This window comes from Heterodontus francisci, chromosome 43 (genome assembly GCF_036365525.1).
Source record: "Heterodontus francisci isolate sHetFra1 chromosome 43, sHetFra1.hap1, whole genome shotgun sequence".
Taxonomy (NCBI): Eukaryota; Metazoa; Chordata; class Chondrichthyes; order Heterodontiformes; family Heterodontidae; genus Heterodontus; species Heterodontus francisci.
In genome coordinates, this window is record NC_090413.1 from 21,262,717 (window position 1) to 21,282,377 (window position 19,661).

Below are 19,661 nucleotides of genomic sequence, written 5' to 3' on the forward strand. Positions count from 1 at the left end.
TGTTGCATCAGTAATCGGTGCTGGCAGTGTCGTTCGTACTGATTTGGAAGAGCTGTGGCATTTGATGGTGTGGGGGAACTGAATTAATTCGGAAACTCTCAGTCGAAATGCCAGGATCAGTGACATATCTCTGGATCATGACTATCACTTGGTAATTAAACTCCCTTGCACTATCTGGAGGTAACTCCTCCAGTGTGTTTCTGTGGCTTAGTTGCTTAAACTGGGATTATTTTTGCATAATTTTTTTTTTAAATTAGGCAAAATGCTGTGAAAGTTGGGAAAGTTTTTAAACAAAGGCAAAAATCTGCTTCATGTTAGTTTACCATAGTTCTGTCATGCAGTAAACTTTCTCAGCACTAATTGTAACATTTTAAGATGTATTTTTGGATGTTCAAAACATTTGTGCTTTCCGTTTTAAATTTCACCTCGTGGGTTATTGGTCATTTGTTCCATGATTTGTTGGTGTTTATGGGGTCAGTTTCTGCTTTGGGAGCAATTGAAAAACTGAGCGCAAATTGCACCCGTTTTGAAATGTGTTCCTTTTTCCCCCCACCCCCCCCCCCCCCCCCTTTTCCAATTTTGCTCGAACTGATTTGCATATTACCCAACGCATAAATCTGCCATAAGCATCACAATCAGGCAGTATTTCTAAATGTAATTCTTTTTTTCCCAAAAAAGTTGCTTTAAAAATATTCATATATTTAGGAGTGCTAACTTGGTGCAGTTTGATGATTAAGAAATAGGTTTGACCAAAAAAAAGTGTTTTTAATCATAGTGTTAATTCACTACCTATGAGTAACCAGAATTTTAAATTACTGAAGATGACTTTTTAAAAAATTATACAGAATTATTTACTAGTTACATTGGGTAAGTTCCTTTAGTTTTTTTAAAAATTGCATTCAAAACTTAAAGCATTTCTATTTGTGTCCTTATGCAAGAAGATCCAGCTTTAATTTTTGAAGCCTTCGTGAAGGCTTGTAACAAGCACAGTTAGTGGAAACTCCCACTGGTGAATATTTTACTCTGGGGGTCTGTTCAGTTTTATGTGCAGGGCTGGATTTTAAGCACAATGTTTTTAAAAGCAGATCTAATGATTGCGGAAGCTTGACTTACACTGGGCGCAATTTGCACTTAACATTTCACCATCTTTGGCACTGGTTGAGTCAATTTCGGACAAATTGCACCGAAATGACCAAAGTAATTGAGTGGAAACTCCAGGCCTATAAATTCACATTAGCAATATCCATGCAAAAAAAAATCCAGATGCCCTTACAGGATTCCTGCCATTGCAGAACTATATGAAACAGAACAAAATCACCAAGTTAAGATGTTTATGGTAACTCATTACTTTCAGCATTCCCTCTGGTTCTTCCTCATATGCATTTGTACTTATGCATCAACTTGTTAGCCTTTCGAACACTTCAAAATCTTTAAAGCTTCCAAAATAAGCCATGTCTTTATGAATGTATTTCTTATAAATACTCCTAGTCAGCACGGTGGCACAGCTTGTTAGTGGGAAGAGAGGTGATAGGACTCGCAAGTCGTTTCTTCAATTTCCCCATTACAAATGGGGGTGAGGTGCTTACATTTAAATGCTGAGAAGAAGCTGAGCAAACACTTCCAATTCTTGACACCATAAACAAAATTGTGGCTGAAGTGTATTTCATTTACTTAATTCCTAAAGACTGTTTGTTCAGTTCGCAGAGGCAATAATGGACGTATTTAAGAGTGTTTGTGCTGCACTGTTGTCAAATGAGATATTAAACCCACCTGCTCAGCCAGGTGGACATAAAGGATCATGGCATTATTCAAAGATGATCAGGGGAGTTTTTAATCATGCTTTGGCCAACATTTATCTCTCAACCAAATTCACTTTTTTTAAAAAAAATTATCTGGGCGTTATCACATTGCTGCTTGTGGGAGTTTGCTGTGTACAATTTGGCTGGCGCGTTTCTTATGACAGTGGCTACACTTCAGAAGTACTTCATTTACTGTAAAGGATTTTGGGATGTCCTGAAGCCATGAAAGGTGCTATATAGATGCAAGTCTATCCTTTTAATGATGAGAGGGAAGCATTCTTCGCAGCCTGTGTTCTGTGACGTCCTTGTGGAGATGCTATGGTAGAGCATCAGGTTGTGTGTCTGTTGTAACAAAAACAAGAAATGCTGGATTCACTCAGCAGGTCTGGCAGCATCTGTGGAAAGAGAAGCAGAGTTAACGTTTCGGGTCAGTGACCCTTCTTCGGAACTCTGTGTGTCTGTTGTGTTGCTTTAACATACTTGCAGCAAGTGCCCACTGACACCACTGAGTTAGCCCATGTGTTGGAGGCCAGAAGGATGTTATGGCAAGACTTGCAACAAGTGATCTATTTTACAGCAAACTGTGTCCAGCAGTCTATTTACTCAGCAAACAGAGTCTGTTTAGAAAGAGTCTCTACAAACAACAGCAAACAGAACTCGTGACCAAAACTACGGCATAGTCTTCCAGTAAAAGCAGGGTTATTTCTCCAGCAAAATGCAGTGTGTGGAGGAAGGTTGCACACTACAATTTAAGTAGTTCAAATCAATCTCAGTTACTCCAGGTGTGATTGTCGGGGGGAATTACCTAATCATCTCCATTCTGCCCAGGAATAGTGGTGTCACTAAACACAGTCTACTCTCAAATCCTCGAAAGGAAACTGTATGAATAGGCTGGAACTTCGGTGTTGAAGTTTTAATGTTGATGCGCTGCATTAGTATGCAATATGGAGCTTTGGAGCTACTTGTTTTACGTCCATATTCAGATTAATGTGTATATATCTTTAATTTCCTAATGGATCTTAATGTTTTAATTTACAACCTATCCACTCAAAGGGCCACAGCTTCAAAACAATCCTTTCCGAAGCTCAAAAGCACAAATCAGCAACAAGGCATACAGGGAAAATAGGATTGAGTTGCCTGGGCTTTGAAAGCAAGGTTCTTGGGGTTGCAAGTGGGGGGAGCTGTCTGTGAACATCCCTGGGCTGGAAGTAGTGAAATATTAAATGCTGCTCAGGATTTTAACGATGGTTCTCCATTTCTTACAGGTATGTCTATAAGCTCTGTCCGTTCAATAAAGTGGCACAAAAGCCAAAACATGGAGGTTCAGAAACCAGTCTTGGGTAAGATAATTGTAAATCTATGGAGTGGGTATTCCTTAACTTTATTACTTTTCACCTGTTCTGTTTCCTGCTATTCACTTCAAAATGTCGGGAATAGTATTGGTTCACGTGGGTAAACGATCAGAGTTAACGTTTCAGGTCTGTGACCTTTCATCAGAATTGAAAGAGTTTAGAGATGAACAACTTTTAAACTATAGCGGATCAAGGGAGAAGGGGAGGGGCCAGGGAAGCAACAGAAGGAAAAGGTCAGTGATCGTGTGGAGAGCAGGAGTGAGTAGAAAACACGACAGGTTGATGGTGAAAGGCAAAAGTGGGTGATAGTGGGACAGGCAAAGAAGAAAAAGATTGGACCAGAGGTGTAAATGGCAAAATGAGGGGGAGGAACCATGAAAAATCTGTCAATGCAGAGAAGGCTCCTGTGGCTTGGGAACATGGCGGAAGACCCCAGGGTGTGGACCACCCTGCCCACTCTGCGGCTTACAGCAGTCTGGATGAGCCCCTCTCCAAGTGACGACTTGTAATCAGGCAGAGCCTGGGGCCGATCTGGAGACTGAAAAATTCATTTATTCCATCTGACAGTGCTCCAAATTTTCACTGGTTCCATCTGCCATTCAGGTGATCTGCACTTTGATCCATTATGTGATGAATACATTGGCCAAGGTGCCTGAGAGAAAAGTGCTAGTTTTGACCTTAAGAGCATATATTTAATTGAGTATGTATTTTGCGACGTAAAATGAAAGTGAATCCCCTATATTTTTGTAGTCATAACCAATTTCCTTTTTGTCAGCTACTCTTGGTCTTATTTTTAAAAAAAATTGCACTGACATTTAAATGTCCAGAATATCTCAAAATTGCTTTGAAAAAGCATGTTAAATATTTAATAACTTTCTTTTATAATCGTTCCTCAGTTGAACAACTGTTGAAGCTGAATGATTTCTTCCTGCTTCTGTTGACTTGTGTAGGATGATTTCTAAAATGCATAATTGAATCTATTATCTCTTGAACTGTTCACAAAAAAATTCCTTTAGATATTTCAAGCACCGAATCTTTCCATGAAACACATTATGAAATCAATGCTAATGCTAATGCTTATGCAGGGGAATGTCTAGTTTAGTGAACTTTGCTTTTTCAATTCTAATGTGCTAGTGATCGATAATCATCTTAAATGCTATCTTAAAAACAAAAAGGGAGACAGATGTACCAAGTAGGTTGGAATAGTATCATATCATCAAAAAGAATATGGAGACAAAATCATTGCTACCTATTGTGACCTATCCTCCATAATGGAAACAAAGGACAACTGATGAAAATCTGTAATAATGAAAATTCCTGTTAATGCACAACATCTGAAAAAATGATTGGTTAACTGTTGAAGTTTACATTACAGGCGAAGGCCATTCATCCCATCGCGTCTGTACCAGCTCTTTGCCAGAGCAGCCCAAGACTAGTTGCAATGCCCTCCTTGCATCTTCAGCCCTGTTTCCTGTGCTGCTTCAATATTTGATGATTCGCATTGAGAGCTTTCATCGGAACTGGAAAGTGCCTGCACCCAAAATGTCCATCCGTCCTCCTCTCAGACGCTGGTGCACCTACTGTGTGTTTCCAACATTTTCTGTTGTGTTATTTCTCCTTGCTCAGTCGTCTAGGGAGGTTTAGGCTGACAGCCCCATTCCCAGCCCTCCCCCTCGATTCCTAATTATTCACACAGGCGCACAGTTTGATTTCGGGCAGCCAAGGAAAAGAATTGCTATGGTTGCAGTGCATAGGCAGTACGTTCAGTGAAGATGTATTCGGGTTGGTAGTTGTGAGCACGTTCACTGTTGCTGCACTTAATGAGCTTGGGAACACTTCCCTGCTGCAGAGTTTGAACAGTAGAAGAGACAAGTTTGGTCTGCACATTTTATCTTTTTCAAATGTTCGCCCTCCTGAATGCAGTAACTCGTGCTGCAAAATGGGTTCACGGATGCTGGCTTGCCCTGCTGTCATATCCAAGTGGCCATTCTTCATGTGTGCTTGAGAAAGGTTGAGTGCCAACATGCCAGTGGGCAGTGGGATGCTGTTTAGGTGAAATCAGTCCTGCCGTTGCCTAACACCCAATTTTGCACTTTCCAGCAGCAATAACTGCTTATTATGTTTAAACCACTCCCCGACCCCCAGCTTGGGATATTGAGACCAGATGCAACGTACCATCTGAGATCAGTTAACTGGGCTCAGACCATCCACCACCGTTGCACAGTGTACTATCTACAAGCTGCACTGCAACAACTCACCAAGACTCCTTCAACAGCACCTTCCAAACCCACAACCTCTACCACCTAGAAGAGCAAGGACAGCAGACGCATGGGAACACCACCACCTGCAAGTTCCCCTTCCAAGTTGCACGCCACCCTGACTTGGAAATGCATCCTTTACCATCCCTGGGTCAAAATCCTGGAACTCCCTACCTAACAGCACTGTGGATGTACCTACATGACATGAACTGTAGCAATTCGAGAAGATGGCTCACCACCACCCTCTCAAGGGCACCTAGGAATGGGTAATAAATGCTGGCCTTGGCAGCAACACCCACGTCCCAAGCATGAATAAAAAAGAAATCTCAGACTGAATCTAGAACCTCGGGCTTGTATGGCCTAGTACCATTATGTGTGATGTATTTATCCACTGAACCTTTGGGGAAAGCTTCATCTTGTTAGGATTATATTGCCTTGAGTATAGAAGATTAACGGGTGATCTAATTGAGATGTTTAACATAGGATTTGATAGGTTAGATAGGGAGAAACTATTAGTGGGGGAATCCAGAAGAAGAGGGTATAAACCTTAAAATTAGTGCTAGGCCGTTCAGGGGTGCTCACTGACCTACATTGGCTCCTGGCCTGACAATGTCTCTATTTTAAAATTCTCATCATTGTTTTCAACTCCCTACTTGGCCTCACTTGTCCCTATCTATGTCACCTCTTCCAGTCCTACAATGCTCTGAGATCTCTGTGCTCCTCTATTTCTGGCCTTTTGTGCATTCGCTATTTTATCGCTGTGCCATTCAGCTTCCCAAGCTGTAGGCTCTGTCATTCGTCCCACCTCCCCAAAACCCCTCAACCCCTCTCTCCTTTTAATATGGTCCTTAAAACCTACCTGTCCGCTCCCAATATCCTCTAGTTGCTTTCTGTTAAATTTTGTTTCATAAAACTGTCAGTGCCTTGGAATATTTTACAGCGTTAAAGATGCTCTATAAATGCTAGTAGTTGTTGGTGTCAGGAAGCATTTCAAACAAAGGGCAGTGAAAATATGGAAGTCGTCTCCAAAAGGCTTCTGTGGCTTGATCAATTGAAAATTTCAAAGCTGCCATGGATAGATTTTTGTTGGGCAAGGGTTTTCGGGAACCAAGGTAGATAAGTGGAGTTGAGATATAGATCAATAGTCATGATCTAATTGAAAGGCAGAACAGGCTAGAGTGTCTGAATAGCCTACTTCTGTTCCAATGTTAGTTTAGTCCATTTCGCAACAAACACAAAAATAAAAGCAAAATACTGCGGATGCTGGAAATCTGAAATAAAAACAAGAAATGCTGGAACCACTCAGCGGGTCTGGCAGCATCTGTGAAAAGAGAAGCAGAGTTAACATTTCGGGCCAGTGACCCTTCTTCGGAAGTTCCGAAGAAGGATCACTGACCCGAAACGTTAACTCTGCTTCTCTTTTCACAGATGCTGCCAGACCCGCTGAGTGGTTCCAGCATTTCTTGTTTTTATTATGGCAACAAACACACTTATGTTGCTGGGATGCATTAATTTTTTTTTTTGTGTGTGTCTCCACGCAGCTTATGGGGCTCATGGGCTGGACCAGAGAGCAACAAGTTTAGTGCGATGAAATACGAACATGGAACTGGCTGCTGGCAGGGGCCAAACAGGTCTACGATGGTAAGTGCATTGAGGTTTGTATCTGTGCGACATGATGGATAGCATGCAGCCATGTGCGTGAGAAGCAAGAGGCAGTAATTTTGTTGCTACTCAGTTGGGTGTGATTATGGCTCAGTTGATGACACTTGTCTCTAGGCTGGAAGGTCATGGGTACAAATCTCCTGCCAGAACTTGCGCATATAATACAGGTTGCTGCCTCTTTAGGATAAGACGTTAAACTAAGGTCCTGCCTGCCTGTTTAGGTGAACATAAAGGATCCCGTGGCACTTTCTCAAAAACGATAGCACGAGGAGTAAATGTAGCGACTGGCACAGATGCATTTAAGGGGAAGCTAGATGAGCAAGAAAGGGATAGAAGGTTGTATTTATAGTGTTAGATGAAGAACGGTGGGAAGAGATTTATGTGGAGAATAAAAACCAGCAGGACCTGCGGGGCCAAATGGCCCGTTTCAGTGCTGTAGATTCGATGTAACTTTAGATAAAGAGCAGGGAATTCTCTGGTTTCCGGCCAGCATTTCTCCCTCAATCACTCATTGCTGTTTGTGATATCTTGCTGTGCGCAAATTAGCTCTGACAGTGCAGAACTTGTTCAATAATTTAACTGAAGTATCAACTCCAGTTGTGTGTTTTAAGTCCTGGTTAAGGGCTTGAACCCATCTGACCCACAGCTGAGAGTTCAGCTGACTCCCAACAGGGAGGGAACAAATACATGAAAAGTGATGCAGAGTAGTTTACCATTTAATATGGCTGAAGGCGCGTGGCTTTAATATTGTTTGAATTTTTAACAGGTTAAGCTGTCATGCGGCAAAGAGACTGCCGTGTTGTCCACATCGGAGCCCAGCCGCTGTGAATACCTGATGGAGTTGTCGACACCAGCCCTTTGCCAGGAGGAAGGGAATGGAGAAGTTACAGACCACGATGAACTGTGAGAATTCGGTAAGTGGACTTAACAAAAGCTCCCTTCGCACGGATGCTGAATTCAATTTGTATTCTTCTTTAACTCGTGTCCCTTCCTCGGACCATTTTTTTTTCATGTGCTTAACTCTTCCATTAGTGCTGCTGTTAAACCCACGATGAGCCTTTGAGAACAGTTCAGTGACGTGCTTTTTCCATGATAGGAACAGGGTCACCATTATCGCCTCAATTGATGAATGGTCCGGGAGACAATGAGGACGTTGGAGGGAAAGGGAGAGTTCTAAGAAGCTTTTTTTAAAAAAAATGTACAGCTGGCATTCTGCTTAAGTTGCTAAGCACATTACAGATTTTACCCATATTGGAGTGGGGAAGCAGTATCGGATACTTCCAGTCTACACGCAGTGGCGAAATCTGAGTGACTGTATTTCTGTAACTTAATTGGCCAAAGAGTTGCACAGGCCAGAGGATGTGAGCCAGCTGTTGGCTCTTGCTATTGTTCAGGGAACTGAGAGAGAAAAGGTTCACGCATGTTAAATTCCATGTATGACCCTTCAATTATGTCTCACTGCTTTTTAATCTGAAATTCTTAATGGATTAGTGGACTCCAAGAGCATAAGGTATGAAATAAGAAAAGGCTATTGGGCACAGGAACTGTATTTGTACAAAAGCAAAATATTGCAGATGCTGGAAATCTGAAATAAAATCAGAAAATGCTGGAAATACTCAACATCTGTGGAGAGAGAAATAGAGTTGACATTTCAAGGTGATGAACTTTTCCCAGAACTTGACTTGTAGCTGGATGTATCATAGACCCTTCTCTAAAATGTCTTGCAAAATGTAGGATTCAGGTCTCTGTTGATGTACCCAATATTCCCAATCCTTGCCATTCCATTTAAGGGATGCACTGCGGATCGCCCTGGAGGGAGGGAAAATTGGTCCATGTGACAGCTACTATTAGTAACGCTTCTACTTGGCTGATCTGAGCAGGCTTGGGTAGGTTCCCATCTGATCCTGCCAACTGAGAAAGAAAGGTGCATTAGATTGTGGGAACAAACTAATATGAACAATTTTTAGTTTAAAAAAAAAAGTTATCTTTCTAATGCTCCTTTTGTTCTGACGTGCATTGATTTCTGAATATGATTTTTTTTCTTGTGTAGGTTGTTGGAACCTCTTTGCGAAGAAGTGAACAAGATGGGTTTGGTGGGGCCTACAGCACTGTGAACCCAGCAGGCCCCTTCTCCCTCACGGACCAGTTTCCTTATTGTTTTTCTTTTAAAGTGAAGACCTCCCCAATGGGCAGTTTTCCAAAATGATGCCTTTGTTCCCAGAACATTTGGTGAGGCCTCCCATCTTTGGTCACTTGGAAATAAATCACAGCTCTACAGATCTCTTGTTTTTAATCACGCCCTCTTTCTCTTCTCTGTCCTCCTCCCCTTCCCAAATCCATAAGACACACTGGCTCAGCTCAGTACCCAATCTCAACCAAAACGCCACAAGCTTCACTTGATTATAAAATTTACAGGAGGGAAAGCAATGGGGCCGCTGTGTGTGCAGTCACACGCACATTCTTTTAAAAGTCGGGGCTCAAGGTTCTGTGCATGCTGCTTCTGCAACTTATAGTTTATGATTTTTTTCCCCCTCTCTCTCTTACTCCCTCCTCTCTCTCTCTCTCTCCTCCCTCGCCCCCCCCCCCCCCAAAAAAAAGAAGGCTGGTCCCACAATCAGTTAATGTTCTATAAATCCTAAATGTGAAAGTACTATAATATAGTAGCCAACAAATGTCTTTGCGAAAATGGTTTGATTTTGTTTTGAGAGTTGTTTTCTCCCCTGTCCCGTACTTCACTCCATTCCCAAGATTGATTTTTTTTTGTTCCCTGCCCCCCGCCAGTCTCCTTTTATAAGTGCTCGGAACCTTGTAGTCCTCCCTCGATGGGAGACCAAGGCAGTTTGATTGACAAGCTTCTCTAACAGATGTCAGTGCTGCTTACTACTCAGCTGGCTGGATTCGGGCAGAGTGAGACAGATTTCAGATGCTTGCCCCCACCTCCCTGAGGGGCAGCTGTCTTTTTTTTGCCTCTTTGCTTTTGTATAATGACAGTGGGAAACCAGAAGGTATATGCCACTTGAGAATCTATAATAAATGAGTGGTCCTGTTGACTCTGATTTTACAACCTCGTGGGTTTTGGTCCTGTGGATTTGTTGCTGAAATCTCCTTCCACATGTCTTACTGTCCCTTCTTCCCTCCCTCCCAATCAGGCTATCAAGGCAAATCTGATTCAAGCACACGCCCAGGAGTCCAGTTGCACCTTTACTGCACTTGAGTCAATCTCAGCTTATGTGTCTGACCAAACAATCGTGTCTTAAAATTTTTTGAATAGGATCATTGTATTTTTTTATCCAACGCAAACTGTCTTTCCAGAGGTGACCAAGAATCACCAGTCGTTTCCCCTTTCAGCGCCTGTCTGTCCACTCAGCTGTTTACAATCACATGCTGCCACGATCTGGTAAAATTGCAGAGCGTTAAATGAATACCTTTCTGGTGACAAATGAAATAAACTGGTGGATGGAGCTGGAATGAGTAATGTGTGTTTTCCTTTCGCCTCTTCCCACCCGGCACCGTTGGCTTGATAGAATATCTTCGTCGATGCGATCAGTGAAGCCTTGTTTGCAAGTCTACCAGCCAATGCTTCCAACCCAAATGATTGAACAGGGCTTCACTTATTAGATTGGAGATGCACCAGCCAACGCTAGAGTTGAAGGAAATTCCATTACCAGTTTTGCATTCAGGAACTCGAGGCAAATCTTGCTCGGGCTGATACTCTTCTGAGCCATCTGTTTGCTCTGTTCACATTACTGCAAAGCCACTGATGGCAAGTGCAGCTTGGTAAAATACACGAGGCAGCGTTGCTGTCTCTGGAGCATCCGAGACTAATGAAAAAAGGTGGTTACTGTGGATGTCTCCAGAAGGGACGTCAAGAGCCCACCGCCCCGCTCCCCACCCAGGACCACCACTCCAGACTTTACAAAGCAGCTTGTCTGTGCAAGCCAGAGGAAGATCTCCACTTCCTGATCTGTCCCAGTGTTATTCAGTAGAATGTTCCTTAGAGTTTAGAGGAATGAGGGGTGATCTCATTGAAACATTTAAAATTCTTAAGGACTTGACAGGCTAGATGCTGAAAGACGTTTCCTCTTGCTTGAGAGCTTGGAACTAGGAGTCACAGTCTCAGAATAAAGGGTCGGCCATTTAGGACTGAGATTGAGACATTCCTTTCCTCAAAAGGGTTGGGGTTTGGAATTCTCTATCACAGAGAAGCGTGGAAGCTCAATTGTTGCGTATATTCAAGACAGAAATTGGTAGATTTTGGACTGAGGCAATTCAGAGATAGTACGGGAAGCTGGAGTTCAGGTCGAAGGTCGGCCATGACCTTATTGAATGGCGGAGCAGCCTTGAAGGGCCGATTGGCCTACTCCTCCTGTTTCTCATGTTCTTGCGCAGAAATTGCTATCTAGCCACAGGTGTTGACTGCAGTGACACTATTCGAGCCGTATGCACTCATTTTAGTGGAAAACTCCTTCCATACGCTCGTAATATAGTTAATGTACATGATGTGTATCTTTACCCAACCAACATACATCACCATTCAGTAACCAAAGGATTAAAGTACTCATAACAATGAAAAAAATCACTTGCGCCCTATGCTTTAGAGATCTTACCATTTTGCCAGCAAGTGCACGGAAAGATTAAAGTACACATATGTATTCGAGCAAGTGTGGAGATGGCAGGGTCAAAAATGCAATTAGTTGCATCTGGCTATTGACTAACGTATTGGATGACGCTGCTCTTCATGTAATACCCTACCATTGGGCAAGGTAGGACAGACAGCAACTAAATTGCAGCTTCAGAACTGCGAGTGGAAGCCTATTTACCTACAGCTTTCCTGCGCTGCTCTCCAGTGTAAATGGGCAGTTTCTGTAGCTGAAGATCTTAGTGGTGCTACTGATCCACTTCATCTGCGGTTTTGGATGGCTGGGATCAGGGGAATAAATTGGTTGTACTTTTTTTAAAAAAAACTCCTGTGTATATTCAGCATTACAGCATTGGAATGGGGGCACTTAGAACATAGGGACAAATAGGCATTCAGCCCCTCCAACCTGTTCCGCAGTCCAGTTGCATCACGGCGGATCTGTATCTTAATTCCATTTTCCCGCTTTGGTTCTGTAACTTTGCCGAACAAAAATCCAGCTCTCAATTTTGAACTTTCCAATTGACCAAACTCCCAACAATTTATTGGGGGAAAGAATTCCAGCTTTGTGTGAAGGAGTACTTCCCGGTATCACCCCTGAATGGCCTAGCTCTAATTTTAGGTTATGCCCCTTGGTGTTCCCATGCAACGGCTGCCCATGTCCTGGGTGGTAGAGGTCACGGGTTTGGAAAGTGCTGTTGAAGGAGCCTTGGTGAGTTGTTGGCAGTTCATCTTGTAGATGGTACACACTACGGCCACTGTGTGAGAGTGGTGGAGGGAGTGAATGTTTGTTTGTGGATCGGGTGCCGATCAAGTGGGCTGATTTGTCCTGGATGGTGTTGAGCTTCTTGAGCGTTGTTGGAGCTGCACCCATCCAGGCAAGTGGAGAGTATTCCATCACACTCCTGACTTGTGCCTTGTAGATGGTCAACAGGCATTGGGGACACGGGAGGTGAGTTACTGTAGAATTCCCAGCCTCTGACCTGTCTTGTAGCCACAGTACTTATAAGGCTGGTCCAGATCAGTTTTTGATCAGGATGTTGATAGCACTTAGAGACAGCAAAGGTACCACGAAGGTAAGGAGTTTGGAGTTGATTGTGATGTTCTGTAATGGCGATTGGTACTCTAGTATTCCCATCTTTGCTGCCTGGAGATTTAACCCTCAGCTCAACCTTACCCTTAAATCATTTGCACAACTGTTGCCAAACATTGCCCTCCCAGGTTTTCAGAGGGGCTAGAAAGTGTTTATAATTTTCTCTGCTGAAGATTCTTAAGTGGTGAGTTGCAAATTATCAGATGTTGCTAGGGGGATTTTAACACCATCATCTCACTCTCCAGAAAGCAACTGATTTTTTTTTTTTGTCATTGCATCAATGATCGTCATCCCATGGGGTCAAAGACAAAATAGAGTTACCATGGGTACTTGATCTGCAAATACAGGATGTGCCATTCGCAGAGTATTTGGAAAGGATACATAATTAGTGTAATAGAGGTTATGGCAATAGGTGTGCATGTGTTTTACATTAAACTACTACCAAAAAATGTCAAGTGAGTGCTGTGAATTAAATTGAGTTTTGTAATTTCCTCAAAGTGCTGAGGTGACGGGTACTGCTTCCCCTCTGGTATGTGTGCCAAATGGCCATTATGTGTGAGTGAGACTATATTCCACGGCATTGCACTTTCCTCATTTGACATGTGTCCGCTCGCACTACCCAGTGGGGGATGACCAGATAGTGATCTGTACCTCTCTCTCCCAACCTCTTCCTTCTCACCACCCCATGATGCTGCAACTAGTTCTACTACCCTGACAGACCCATTAACTTGACATAGAGTGGGGGGTCAAACCTGGGACCTTCTGCTCGGCACAGCTTTTTTAAAAAAAAAATTAAATTTCAGATTGCATTAATTACTTTCACATTAGCCTCACTTCAGTAATACACCTATTAGCGATTTGTTTCTAAGGTTCAATATCTTTTTATTTGTACATTATGAAGTGATGTCTTTATCCTCACTGATTTCATTTTCAGTGTGTCGCTTTAGATGGTTCTTGGTTGTTATCTTGCTTCCTCGTAGTTCTTTCTCTTCCTCATCTACCTACTGCCCCTTGACCATGTCATCCAGTCTTGGGTGAACTGCAAACTCATCTTTGTCCCCTGCTGATCCCATCCCCCTTCACAGTCATTGCCCCAGGTTGAACCAACCTATACGCCACCTCCGTGTCCCATTTGAGCTCAGTTCTTACCACAAAGGCTGAATATTTCAATGTTTTTAGTATTTATCTGTCTTCGCCTCAGCTTCAGCCCATCTGCTGCTGCTGCAACTCTCATCCGTGCCTTTGTCACTTTCAGTCTCAATGGTTGGGCCTAATTTTAACTCATTCAAAATGCATGCATTTAGAGTTAAAATCAGGCACGTTAACCATTCCAATACTCTGCTGGCCGGTCTCCCACCTTCCACCCTCTGTAAACCAGCTGATCCATAGCACTGCTGGCCTTATCCTGGGAGGTCTTGTTGGTTGTTAACTCCAGTTCCGGATTTATAATTCTCATCTGTTAAACTCCCTTAGTGCCTTCTCCCATTCCCTTTCTCTGAATTCTGCGTTCTCTGAAGCTGGTCTGTTGAACCACCTCCTTTGCTCCACCATTGGCAGCTATGACTTCAGCGAGCAAGGCCCTATGCTTGGGAATTACCTCCATCTCTCACCTCTAACACTCCTTAAAATGCACCTCTTTGACCAAGCTTTTCATCACCCTTCTAATATATCCCTTTGCTTGGTGCCCATTTTTTTCTGATCATGCCTCAGTGGAGTGACTCACGACATTATTCTGCATTAATGAAGTTATATAAATGCAAGCTGGTGGGCTGGATTTTACAGCCCCCCGACGTCAGGGTTCATGGCCGGGGGGGTGGGGGGAGGAAAATGCCACTGGCAGAGGCCCACCATGGGCCTCGATGCCAGGAAAGCCCGGCCTGATGTTGCAGCCGAGGTCTCGGGGTGCCCCACCCCCGGCTGCTCAGCGACTGGGAGCAAAATTTAAATATGTTAATTTATTAAAATAAATGTATTAATCACTTACCCACTCCCACTGTCCGTTCCAGGGCGATATTGGTGCAGGTGGCCGGCACTCCCATGCCTTAGGATACCCGTTTGGGTATATGAGGCGGAACACTGGTGGGGAGAGGGGAGCAGGTAGGTTTTTCAGTGGGGGAGCAGAGTCAAACTAATTTCATTGGTCTAGGGGATGGTGTGAAAGGGTAAAGTTCAAAATTGATGAACTTTGGGGCGGTGGGAGGAGGTTAGGAGCACAGGGTAAGTGTTTTGGGTGGGGGGGGGGGGGTAGGTAATTGCTTCTATGCTTATTGGGGGCGAGGGCCAGGATTATTCTAATTTTCATTATTCCTTTAAAAATTTATATTGCAATGTAGGGCTCATAGTCCTTTTAAATATCTGCAATGCGGACTGCTATTTTTGAAGCTCGGAAGCCTGTTTATAAAATCCAGCCCGGTATCTCCCATTGGGTAGGAATGGTAGTTATTATTTACCAGCCAGCATGTTGCGATTCTGACTCCTCACTCCCTCTTTACCAGAAACATCAGAATTGAAAGCAATTTTCTAATTATAATGAGTCCCAAGGATTGGCCTTCACAGCCATAAACAAAGATTTAGTTTAGTTTAGAGAGACAGCACTGAAACAGGCCCTTCGGCCCACCGGGTCTGTGCCGACCATCAACCACCCATTTATACTAATTCTACACTAATTCCATATTCCTACCACATCCCCACCTGTCCCTATATTTTCCCTACCACCTACCTATACTAGGGGCAATTTACAATGGCCAATTTACCTATCAACCTGCAAGTCTTTGGCAAGTGGGAGGAAACCGGAGCACCCGGAGGAAACCCACGCAGACACAGGGAGAACTTGCAAACTCCACACAGGCAGTACCCTGAATTGAACCCTGGTCTCTGAAGCTGTGAGGCTGCAGTGCTAACCACTGCGCCACTGCACCACTCTGCTGCCAAGTGGCACCAAGAGAAGACACCCCACCTAAATGGATTGTTTGCTGCTTGTCCATCATCTTTCATAGAGGGAAGGATGCCAACCCTATGAGTCCCATTATTTCAGTTTCCACTTCATTTTCCATTGCAGCTGCCTCTCCATAACTAGCTGGTGTCAGTGATGTGAGGTAGGCTTTTTCAGAGTGCAGAGCACACAAGCTGGCTACTTGCTGGGGGAGGGATCTTGAGTCGAGTCTCTTCTGGGAAGCAACACAAAGTCCAGTTCAACCTTAACCTGGTTTCCTCAGCTCCCTCCTCAACACCCAAATATTATTTCACCAATGTTCACACTCAAACATTTGTGTAGAAATGTTTCTCTGCACCTTGCAGTTCCCACACCAAACTGCTGGGGTCGCTGGGTTTCTGTCATAGAAAGAACCTGGCCATGAGTATGTACGGAGTGTCAGTTTAAACCAAGTAGAGGTGAGGCTTGCCAATCCTCAACATATATCCTGTATTAATTTGTCTCTGACGTGACAGTAATAAAGAACTGGAAAATGGATGCAATATTATTTATCAGAAAGCTGTGGGGTTAATATACAACTGAGGCAGAAGATCAGCTATGATCTTATTGACCAGTGAAGCAGGAGCAAAAGGGCTGCATGGTCTATTCCTGCTCCGATTTCTAATGTTATTTTAACTCACTCAAAATACATTCATTTGGACAAGTTCAAGTTGGGCCCATAATATGTTGTCTGAAGTGAGTTGTGCCTGGCTTTTAAATGTTTTAAGGGAGAATGAAAGACCTGCATATGTATTCCACCCAAAGCACTTTACAGCCAATGAAATACTTTAGAAGTGTAGTCACTCTTGTAATGTAGTGGCAGTCAATTTGCACACAGCAAGCTCCCACAAACAGCAATAATGACCAGATAATTTTTTAGAAAACTCCCCTGCTGTTCTTTAAAAATAGTCCCATGGGATCTTTTACTTCCACTTGAGAGAGCACATGGGCCCTTGGTTTAATGTGTCATCTGAAAGACAGCACCCTTGACAATGCGGCACTCTCTCAGTAATGCACTGTAGTGACAGCCACAACCTTCTGACTTCAAGGTGAGGGTGCTACCAGCTGAGCCACAGCTGGTGCTATATATGTACCTAAAATACAACATATCTAAAATTAGAATAATTAAATAAACAAAAAACCTATACAAAAATAGTTGATGCTATGATTTATTCTGTCTGAGTTGAGTTTGGTAAAATTGCCTGGAGTTCATCTCTTTGAAACTGATGAAACCATGGAGCTGATGGTGAAAATATCTGGGGTCACAATCTGTGACGCTCCTCTAATGACAATTTGTTTTTGTTTCCTTCTTCAGAGGGATCCATAAATAGTCCATCATGATTTATTTTTGTGCCAGCAATCATGGCTACTTTGCTTTTAAATTGGAATGAGTGTTTAAAAATATGCTAATTACTACCTGCGAAGGTGCTTCCGTGTTCTTTTGACTACAATTGTACACGTGCCATGCTAATTTCCTGATTGTTCCTGGGTTTCTGGGCTACCCTGTATCTGGCCCCCTAACTGAATCATAGAATGGTTACAGCACAGAAGGAGTCCATTCGGCCCATCATGTCCACACCAACTCTCTAAGAGCAAATCAGCAAGTCTCACTTCCCTGCCATTTCCTTGTAGCATTGCAAATTTTTTTCTGTTCAGATAATTATCCAATTCCCTTTTGAAAGCCATGATTGAACCTGCCTCCACCATACTCTCAGGACTTGCATTCCAAATCCTAACCACTGGCTGTGTTTTTTTGAAAAAAAAGTTTTTCCTTGCTTTGCCTCTGGTTCTTTTGCCAATCACGTTACATCGGTGTCCTCTGGTTCTTGACCTGTCCGCCAATGGGAACAGTTTCTCTCTATCAACTCTGTCCAGACCCTTCATGATTTTGAGCACCTCTATCAAACCTCCTCTCCGCTTTCTGTTCTCTGAAGAGATGAAACTTGTACTGAGGCAATATCATCCGTGAGCACAAATTTTGAACTGATTCACGTTGGACTGTTGACCAACAAACCCCCAATAGGTGCTTGGCCAGGGTTCAATACGGTGACACTGAAATGGGCAACTGGCAATTGGGATGTTTTGTATGGTTCTCAGACAAACTTAAATATGATTATGGGCTAGTTTGCATGCTAGACAGATCCATAGCATGGAGAGTGTAGATTTATGTATTAAAACCACATGCCTTAAAACTGGTACTGCTAAAAAGTCTGAGAAGTTTGCATGAATTTCCCACTGGTCCCCAGGTTGCGGCTTCCTGCCACAAAATTCCTGGGCAGGTGTTGGAGGAACTTGGAAAATCTCTGGCTGTTAAGGTCGACCGAGACTCCTTGTCCATGGTCCTCCACCTGCTTTGGGTCTTGTGCGCATCTTACTGCCCCCAGCCATCCCCCCCCTATTTAAAACCGGGGCCATGAAAACTGGGCAGCGGCTGCATGCCGGTGTGTAAGGGGGAGAGCCTTAAACCACATCCCCACCAGCAGGAGTCAGCGCCTTTCAGCAGAGAAGGAAGGGAGATGGCAGAAAATTGAGGAGGGAGTACTATTTTTCCAACTGTGCCTTCTCATTGTTTGCGGGAATCGTGACCTGGGAAAAGTTCCAATTCCGCCGAGAGGGTCACAAACAACAACACCACAGTGTGAAGCTCTGCAATAAGATTCTGAAGTTTATTGTTTGGCATGAAAAGTACAAATAATCAAACAGTTCAATGAAAAATGTTTACAGCTTTCACATTTGTATTCCCAGTAATAAATACTCTAAACTAGCAAGTTTGTTCCAACATGAAATCAGCCATAATTTACCATCGAAATAAATATTAAGTTAAATGATCGTAGGAACTTTTACCCCTCCCCCAACTAAATACACCAAAGAGAAAAAAGATCTGTGCCTCCCCACTAATGCTTTGTACACACAAGCCACTAAGCCCAGGGTTCCATTTCATTCACTGTTTTTCCTGAACCCTGAACTCCCCTCCCCCCCCATAACTTGTCATCGATAATCCAGTCAATTGTACTTCCCTCATCCACAAACATCCATGAATATCTCTGAGACTTTTTAAAAAAAAATTCCCTTTTAGTCATCACCACTCACTCATTGCACCATTAGAGGATTGGCATAGAGGAGAAATAAAACCAAAGAGGTAGCAAGCAGTAACATGTTAAATCCCATCGACACTACTATTAGGATAAGACTGAAAATGTTTAACAAGACGAAAGTAATAGCAAAGTTATAACAACTATCACACAAAGTAACTTCCTAATACTCAATATTTTTTGTTTCGTATGAATCACGACATACACTTTAATCAGTGTACTTGACTAAGGAGAGCCATCCTCAAACTTTAAGTTTGTTCCCTTTAGAATAAATTAAGCTAAACCACTTATTGGTAAAATTAAAGTCGTTTTTTTTTGTTTAAAACTTGCAAATATAAAGGAAACATAAATATACACAGAACGACTTTTACAGTGCGATAATATATATTCAACTTCTGAATAAGTTAAGCTACAAGAAGCTATTATTTGCCAAAATATTACCTAGGTCATGGTGCTTTTTTTTTTAAATGTTTTTTTTTGTTCTTGCAATGTAAGCTACCACAGATTCATACAATACACTTAACACGGTTTTAAAACAATAGAAAATCTTTTTTTTCTCCCTTTTTTATCTTAAAAACTATTCTAACAAAATGAGACCCATGTCTTACACATAGAGTTCCAGACACAAAGAAAAATCCGACATTAAGAAAAAGAAGAAAACAAATAATTGAGAATGCAAACTAGCCGGCAGGTTTGGCAATAGTCAAGTCTTGGGGGAGAGGGGGGAAAATTTAAAAAAAAAAGCCCCTCCCCCACACAAAGTCAACATGGGTCAAAGCAAAGCCAAATTGAAAATCA

At 42.8% G+C, this 19,661-nt stretch overlaps 1 protein-coding gene across 2 annotated transcripts in view; it reads left to right on the forward strand.

Moving 5' to 3' along the window:
- Window positions 1–10,539, forward strand: part of prkcsh (PRKCSH beta subunit of glucosidase II) — a 77,685-nt gene extending 67,146 nt beyond the window's left edge. For both annotated transcript variants that reach the window (XM_068021127.1, XM_068021128.1), the window contains 4 exons: window positions 3,065–3,139; window positions 6,951–7,050; window positions 7,838–7,985; window positions 9,122–10,539. In XM_068021127.1, the coding sequence (XP_067877228.1) occupies window positions 3,065–3,139; window positions 6,951–7,050; window positions 7,838–7,978 (316 nt within the window). In that variant the 3' untranslated portion in view covers window positions 7,979–7,985; window positions 9,122–10,539. The remainder of the gene's footprint in view (window positions 1–3,064; window positions 3,140–6,950; window positions 7,051–7,837; window positions 7,986–9,121) is intronic.
- The last annotated feature ends 9,122 nt before the right edge of the window (window positions 10,540–19,661 follow it).